The sequence below is a fragment of the Myotis brandtii genome, unplaced genomic scaffold, assembly GCF_000412655.1.
Source record: "Myotis brandtii unplaced genomic scaffold, ASM41265v1 scaffold208, whole genome shotgun sequence".
NCBI lineage: Eukaryota > Metazoa > Chordata > Mammalia > Chiroptera > Vespertilionidae > Myotis > Myotis brandtii.
The window spans coordinates 4,754,836-4,763,455 of NW_005357764.1; the positions used below are offsets into that span (position 1 = coordinate 4,754,836).

At 49.5% G+C, this 8,620-nt stretch overlaps 1 protein-coding gene across 1 annotated transcript in view; it reads left to right on the forward strand.

The window, feature by feature from the left end:
- Positions 1-7,328, forward strand: part of SLC22A5 (solute carrier family 22 (organic cation/carnitine transporter), member 5) — a gene marked incomplete at its 5' end in the record, with an annotated part of 35,745 nt that extends 28,417 nt beyond the window's left edge. Inside the window, 5 exons of the mRNA XM_005865620.2 lie at positions 951-1,051; positions 2,874-3,088; positions 5,056-5,238; positions 6,383-6,518; positions 6,875-7,328. Of these exons, the coding sequence (XP_005865682.1) occupies positions 951-1,051; positions 2,874-3,088; positions 5,056-5,238; positions 6,383-6,518; positions 6,875-6,962 (723 nt within the window). The remainder of the gene's footprint in view (positions 1-950; positions 1,052-2,873; positions 3,089-5,055; positions 5,239-6,382; positions 6,519-6,874) is intronic.
- Positions 7,329-8,620: the final 1,292 nt, after the last annotated feature.

Sequence of the window (8,620 nt, forward strand, 5' to 3'; positions counted from 1 at the left end):
TGGCCCAGCAGCCGCTCCCTCCAGCACAGTTGGAAAGCCCTCCGATGCACAGAGGGCAGGGCAGGAGTGGGTGGCAGAGGGGGCTTTTTAGAGAAGCGGCTTTGATGGCTTTTCAGTGAGGGGTCAGTTTGGGCGAACCCATAGTCCCACTGGCATCCTTGAGGAAATGAGGCTATTCAGGGGATCCATTAAGTCTAAAGTTGACCTTGTGTTGAACTGCTAACTCTGGGAAAACAAGCTCCAAAGCTGGGTTTGCTTAAGAAAGAAACATCAGTGTGTTTAGACGTGTGGTTTATGAATGTCCTTGGCTATGCTGAATTTCATAGGAAGTCACTCTGGGTGAAGCCGAGGTCAATTTTCCTGTTTTTCTATCTGAAATGTTTTTGTTTTTGGAAGTAGACCAGAGACTACATGGTATGAAGACTCAAAACATTAATTCTTCTAAAATAGCAGATCAATAAACTGCACAGCCAGTTTCTCTCTCTGACCCAGAGGGCAGGGATCCAGCCTTGGGGAGGAATGCTTAGAGGCCTGCCTGGAATGTGGCCACTGACTGGGGTGGTGCTGTGAGGGCGCCACTGTGGGCTTGGGTCTGCCTTGGCCCTCGGGGACTGGCCACTTATTTTCCCTCCTCATTCTTGACACTAATGTGGTACTGACAAGGCCAGGGGAAGCCTTGTGCTGCCCAAGATGCAGTCACTATATCTACTCTTCTTTTTAAGAAAGAAACAAAACCCTCCCCAACTCGGAGAGGAAGATGCAGGGGTTTCAGGTATGCTGTTGGATCTCTGAATCTCCAGCCTTCTCTCCCTCCTATATTCTTTTTTTTTTTCTGCAGTAAGGATCATATTTTATTCATTTTAAGTCTTTGGGGATTAATAGAGTGTCTGGCAGAACTTCATCACTGTAATAATATTTCCTCCTATATTCTTGTCATTTTGTCCCTGCAGCTACAAGACCTCAGTTCCCAGAAGCCGCAGTCCCACAGCATTCTGGATCTGCTCCGAACCCGGAACATCCGAATGGTCACCATCATGTCCATAATTCTGTGGTGCGTGAGACTGTTTGAGGCTTCCACGCGACACCTCTGCAGTGGCTGTCATGCCTCTGTCATTGGCAAATGTGGTTTAGACCAAAACTGAAAGGCCATGTCATCAGAAAGTACAAGGGATGTGTCTTGCCATCAAAGAATGAGCATGTCACAATTCTTTTTTTTTTTTTTACATATTTCTTTTTTTAAAGATATTTTTTTTTATTTTTTTGTTAATCCTCACCCAAGGATATTTCTCCATTGATTTTTTTAGAGAAAGTGGAAGGGAGAGGGAGAGACAGAGAGAGAAACATCGATGTGAGAGGGACACATCGATGGTTGCCTCCGACACGTGCCCCAACCAGGGCCAAGGCCAGGGATCAAGTCTGCAACCAAGGTACGTGCCCTTGACCAGAATTGGACCCGGGGCCCTTCATTCCGAGGGTCGACGCTCTATCCACTGAGCAAAACCGGTTCGGGCATGATTCTTGATGGAATCTCAGAAAAGGAAATGGAAACTGTTGTGGGGGGTTTGGGGGGAAATATAGGACCTTTGAGGATCCCTCCAGGTGGTGGGCGAATCCTTGCTCACTCTGGGTCCCAGTTTAGTTGTTCCTGTCCCTTGTGCCCCAGGCAGTGGCTAAGGAAGACAGGGCAGGCCTTCAGGAAGGCGCTAAGTGAAGACACCATGCTCTTGCAGTCACAGAGGCTGCTGAGTACCTTCTGGGAGTCTGTGTGTGGAAGCAGGATCCCTCCTTCTGGGATGTTTGGAGAGTGTCCTGGAAGCAGGACTCCTTACCAGTTCCTTCTGATGAGGCATTTCACCAAGTGTGTCAGGAAGGGAGTCGAGTTGCTGGAGAGCATTTGCTCAGCCACAGACACTTAGGGTTAGAGGCACCACCTGATCCTGCTGGGTGAGGAAGGCAGACTTCACCTCAGTCTAAACTACAAGTCAGCCAGTCTTTGGGCAGCCAGCCATTTTGCTCCCTAGAGATGATGAGTCACCCATTTCCAAGAAATAGCCCAGGCTCCCTCAGGGCAGTGCCGCGCCCGGGATCGGCCTCAGACAGTGCCAGCATTCAGTGTGTGCCACAGACTTGCCAGTCGCCCCCACTGTTCACCTGGCACTCCTCCGGCTCTGGGTTTCCCAGGAACTCTTGCTCCTGCCCCTTTCCCTGGTTGCACCAGCTGTGGTTTCACCCCTGCAGATGAGCCCAGTCTAACCTTAAAGGTCCAGTCTGACAGAATGTCCTGGGGACAGGGACACCGGGTGGGGGTGCGGCCTGCAGATGAGAGCCCACCTGGCCCGGCCGGCCGTCAGCAGCTCCCTCTCCTCCCGGAGTAGGTGGTGTTATGTTCACTGCCTCTGACCAGCCTCTTCCTGGCTGGTTGCCACAGGGGGTCTGCTCTGGCTCTTTCTCCAAATGCTTTACCGTGTTTGATCTTATCCTTCCAGTCCTCTCCCACCCCTCTTGCTGTCTGCTTCCTCTCACTCCCCAGCTCCTCTGTAGCTGATGGGTTTAAGGAGGTTCAGAGAGTCAGGAAGTTGGCTTAGTGAGAGCTTCAGCTTAGGGTTTCTACAGCCAACAGGCAGGTTGGAGATGGGTTTGTCTTTTCTTTCTTTCTTTCTTTCTTTTTTTAACCAAGTAAATCTGTCTGAATTGTATGTCTTTTTGCTGTTTGGGATCCTCTGAAAATGCACTGGGCCAGAGACTGGGTTCAATCTGCTGCCCTCCCCTAAGGGTCGTTGTGAATTTCCTGCATTAGTTGCACTTGGAAGGTCCTCTGTTGGAGGCCCCAGGTGGCTGCTGCTCCTCCAGCTTTCTTCTGTGCTCTGTTGCAGGATGACCATAGCAGTGGGCTATTTCGGGCTCTCCCTGGACACCCCTAACTTGCATGGCGACGCCTATGTGAACTGCTTCCTGTCGGCAGTGGTGGAAGTCCCCGCGTACGTGCTGGCCTGGCTGCTGCTGCGGCACCTGCCCCGCCGCTACTCCATGGCCACCGCCCTCTTCCTGGGCGGCAGTGTCCTCCTCTTCGTGCAGCTGGTGCCCCCAGGTAGGGAGCGTGTGTGTCTGCCTCTGGGGTCTTCGCTGAGTCACTCAGCCTCTACCAGGCTGTCTCCCCCAACTCATGAGGGGATTAAAATAACGCCACCACCGCTCACCTGCATATCTGCATTCTTGGCCAAAAAATCAAGAGAAAGTGTCTCCTGAGACCCAACACTCCTCATGGCCTGGGCTTGTGTGGAGTGGGCAGAGCAACCAGGTGGGGCTGGTGGTTAGTTTTACTCTAGACTCAAGTTAGTGTGTGCACATTTGTTTTTCTCTGTGGGGAAGCATGAGACTTGGTTGGAAGGCTTATAAGGAGGATAGTCCAAGAAAAGGGAAGTGTGTGGAAGGCCTCCTGCTCTGTTTATCGGAATTCTGACTTAGGGGAGTGTCGAAGGCGGCACCCCTAATTATTCCTTGACATTTCCAAACAAGTCTGTGCATGTGCAGATCCCTGGGTGTTTTACTGGAATCCTTATGCTTAACCCCTGAATGCCCTTGCCTAGAAGACAATGCAAACACATGTGTCCTCCCAAGATTACTCACCCTATTGATTGTATCTGAAGATAAAAACTCTAATAAAAGGCTAACGAGGCAGGTAATTGAGGCTGCCTGGTTGCTATAGCCGGGCCGTCCCTTAGCCTTTCTTTCACAGCAAACGTTGTGCAGGAGTAATCCATTCATCTGTCACTCAGGGTCTGCTGGCCAGCCCCATCATTTCTCTGCAGAGTAAGGGGGAGGAAAGACAGCCATCCCCATTACTCTTTAACCTGGCCCTCAGTCATTTATTTATTCAACAAGTAGATAGGGGCACTGTGCTGGGGCAGGGATGCAGGAGAAAACAACTTGGGCAGAGCCCAGGCCCTCCTGCAGCTCACACTCTAGTTGAGAAAACAGGCAAACAAGTAAATAAAGGCTTAATATAGTGCAGACTGTGTTACCTTTATAATAACAAGCAAGGACTGTGGAGAGCTAGTTTATACAGAGTGGTCACAGACAGTTGAAAGAAACATAGATGAAGTGATGGAGAAAGCCATGAAAAATTCTAGGAATGGAGCATTGCAGGCTGAAGAAACAGCAGAGGCATAGACCCTGAGGAGGGACCAAGCCTGGCATGTTTGAGGAGAGAGGAAGAGCTGGAAAAAAGACAGAGAGGGGAAAAGGAGGGACCAGATCATAGGCCGTTAGCAGGGTCTGATTCTTAAAACTGTCTTGGTATCCTGCAGATGGAGGAGACAGCCCTTTTCAAAGAACAGTTCATGGACTCCCTGTGGTACCTAGAGTGTCAGAGTACCCAGCGATTTGGAGGCCTCTGGGGATCGTTTGTGGGTCCCCGAGGCTGGCAGCACTGCACAGGGACAGCCCCGACTATGACATGGCAGGGGAGCCCAGGAATTCATATACAGGTTCGCCCAAGCTCAGGGCGACCCACAGGCCACTCACAGCGTCTCCTCATTGGCACAGCGAGCAGGATAGATGGGAGGGTCCTTTCTGAGGGTGTGTGGGTCTGAGAATTGTTGAGATCTGAGTAGAATGAAAGCATGAAATGAGTTAGACATGAGCTTCCCATTCACCCAGAAGCCAGTAGTTACACTTCCACAGTGCCTGCAGCATGAGGTTCTGGACGCAGCTGACCCCTCGACAGGCGCGTGTTTGATGACTTCTGGCCTGGAAAGCAAGTTTGTTCGGAATATTGAGGGGCTCGTTCTCGTCGTCTTTACACCGAGGGGAAGGGCAGGCACTCACACAGCTGCAGGTCCAGCTTCCTCTCCGTAGTAACAGTTTGGAGGGATCTCTTGGCTGTAGCCCCTCATCCCACAATAGGAAGATATAGAAACTGCCAGCCCCACAGAAAAGGGAGAAAGTATGTTTGTTTCAGACAACAAACAAACAAAACAACAAAACCTGGAACTCTCAACAGCAGTGTACCTTGGGTTGGTGCCTTCTCCTACCTTCTTCCCTTTGTCTCCCCAGACTTGTATTATTTGTCCACCGTCCTGGTGATGGTGGGCAAGTTTGGAGTCACTGCTGCCTTTTCCATGGTCTACGTGTACACAGCCGAGCTGTACCCCACCGTGGTCAGAAATATGGGCGTGGGAATCAGCTCCATGGCGTCCCGCCTGGGCAGCATCCTGTCTCCCTACTTCATTTACCTTGGTAAGTCCCCTGGGCCGAGGGCACACGGGAGCGATGGGGCGGAAGCACTGGTGAGCTGGAATGCGAGCTGAAGATGGCTTGCTAAGGGGAAACACACAGCAAATGGGACCCATCTAATCCTGGATCTGCGCCTGGAGAAGGTTCCTGTCCAGGTGCGTGTGCTGTGGAGAGGCACTGGCTTGTAGCTAAGCCTGAAATTGCTGAGAAAAGTAGGGAGTTTTGTTCCTGTTTTAGCTTCCCATCAGAAAACAGAATCCCCCTATCCTAAGAAACTACAGAGTGGCTTAGGGAGCCAGTATTCTTAATTGGAGAATCTCTTCTTGGAATCAGAATTTAAAGGAACAGGAGAGGGAAAGATGTCCATTCAAGAGGGCTGATGAACTGAGAATGTGTGTGGGTTGGAGCATGTGACACGGTGGTTGAATTCTGTATGAAGATGCGCCTCATGCCATTTTCTGTAGCAGGGCACCATTTGTCTCTTCCTCAAAATCATTTTCTCTTGGCAGCTGCTTTCCCCTGAGCATCCCTGCTGGCACATCTTTGGGGAGGAGTGCGCCCACCTTGAGAGTACCCATTATGCTAGGTGAACATGCTCCATAGATCTGACAAGCAGAAACATCTTGCTTGACCTGTAGGCAGAGGAGCTATTCCTGTCCCTGGACGAGTATCTTGCATTTTTTTGGAAACCCAGCATTTAGAAATAGGAATTGTAGTCATCATGGCTCTCCTCCCCTGCACCGTGAGGCATTCCTGGACCTCTGGCCATGCCAGTGCCAACTCTGAGTTCTGAGACCTGTCTAGGTGCCAGACCCCATTCTGGCACTTGAATGGGTTGTAACACACCTGGAAAGGTGGAGGAGCTATACCTGTCCCTGGACGAGTATCTTGCATTTTTTGGAAACCCAGCATTTAGAAATAGGAATCGTAGTCATCATGGCTCCCCTCCCCTGCACCATGAGGCATTCCTGGACCTCTGGGCATGCCAGTGCCAACTCTGGGTTCTGAGACCTGTCTAGGTGCCAGACCCCATTCTGGCAGCTCAGACTACGGCTGAGGGGGCAGGTGATCCCCTTAGAGCTCAAAGGGATAGAGGGGACCAAGTCTAACTGCACCCTGGCTTGGGGCTCTGTCTGCTTTGCCCTAGGTGCCTACGACCGCTTCCTGCCCTACATTCTCATGGGAAGTCTGACCATCCTGACAGCCATCCTCACCTTGTTCCTCCCAGAGAGCTTCGGCATCCCCCTCCCAGACACCATTGACCAGATGCTAAGAGTGAAAGGGTAAGGAGGCCTCCTTCTTCACCACGTCGGCACACTGGGCTGGGCCTGGCAGAGAGTTCCCCGGAAGGTCTCACCAGCGCCATGGACTGGTTTAGAGGGTTAGAAATGGCAAGGAGATTACATTCCGTCCTCTGTGGCCTGACAAGATCACCATGTCACCATGTCCATCTCCACAGCAACAGCAGCTCTGGGATAGTACAGAGACTAGGAGAACCTTGCAGAATCTGCTGTACGATTTCTTTTTTCCCCTTTAGCGAGATATCCTCAGTTCTAGGTTTGTTTTGTTTATTAGTTTTGAGACTGGTGGACATCTTTTTAAGATTTGTTACTAACACTTGTTTTGCTTGTTTTGATAGAATAAAATACAGGCAAACTCCAAGCCACACAAGGATGTTAAAAGATGATGAAGAAAGCCCCACAGTCCTTAAAAGCACAGCCTTCTAACAACCTCTAGTGAGTGAGAAAGTGAAGAGGAAAGACTGGTCTTGTCAGAAACTGTGTAGACGCTGAGTCCTTCAGCGACAGGGTCTTTGCTGTTCATTCCGTTGACCCTTTGTCTGACATGCTCGCGGATGGGCACCTGGGCTCAGAGGCTGCGTGCGGTCCTAGGGCGCCACCTTCCCTCCAGCGACACCGTGGCTACTGACAGACAACTTCAGAGAAGTCCTAACATGATGGACGGAGCACTTCCTAAGAAGTGAACTAGAACCATTGGGATTTGGAAGAATATAAGAGGCATCTGCTAAATTTACATTTTAATTTCAGACTTCCTGAAAAGGCCTCCTAATAAAACTGGAGGTCTAAATCCCACCCTCTAAATATTTTCTTCGATTCCCTCTAATGGTGCACTTTAGAGGGAAAAAGATCATTTCAGCCCTGGCTGGTGTGATTCAGTGGTTAGAGCATCAGCCCACGTACCGAAGGGTCCTGGGTTCCATTCCTGGTCAAGGGCACGTACCTGGGTTGCAGATTCAATCCCCGGCCCTGGTCGGGTTACTTGAGGGAGGCAACCAGTCCATGTGTCTCTCTCACATCGATGTTTCTCCCTCTCCTTCTCTCCCTTTCACTCTCTAAAAATAAATGGAAAAAATATCTTGGCGGTTGAGGATTAACAATAACAACAAAAAGAAATCATTTTACAGGGAGTTGGATTTCTCACACTTTCTCAGTTACAAAGGTTATTAACTGGGATTATTGCTTCCTGAGGGCAGGAGAGCTGGGTGTGGGGAAATTACAGGTAATTAACATGAGGGGATGTAGAGGTAAAGAACACAGGCAAGGCATGAACCTGAGCTCTTGGGCCACTCAGTGTGATTACTGGACAGACTTGTTTACATCTGATCAAAGCACCGGGCTGGTCCAGGCCCATAATAGACGCATCTTGGAACCCACTATTGTTTTCATGCCATATGAGTCAAACCTCCTACCTGTTATGATGTCCATGTATGAAGGAGGTGTGTCAGTGAGAAAGAGAAATGAGCAAACTTGTCTCTTCTCTTAAAACCATAATATGGGTTTTGTTTGTGTGTTGTTATGTCTTTTTCTCATTACGTTATTTGCTCTTCAGAAAAGACTTAGGAAAGACTGGTTCCTTAGCCTCTTGGTTTGTGTCTTTTTTTTTTCAACCCAGAATCACTCTGGCAAAGGTCTGCAGTTGCCACTTGTGCAAGGCCTTCCCACTAGCACTCCTGAGTGTCGTACGGATGTCATTGTGGGGGTTCCTTTTGTGATGCCAAATCATGGGGGAAATTACAAAGAAGAAAGTTCAGTCGTGTTCACAGTCTTTCAGAGCTGCTCACTTCAGTCATATGACATTGGGAGAGATTTTGTGTTCCATGTAATTGTCCTCTCTTTTCTGATTGTTACTATGGTATTCCTGCAGCATATGCTTCACCTGGTTAAAAAACAACATTTTGGGGAAAGCTACTGACGTGCCTTGGAAAATGAAGATGTTTTAATAAATAAAATAATTTTTTTAAGTAATAGCAACTCTCCACAACCTTTATTTCCACAATTTGGTGAGCCATGCCACACCACTGCCTGACTTTTCTGTGTCACCTTGGCCTAATTCTCGCAGTGGTTTGTGATGAGCCTCTAGAGCT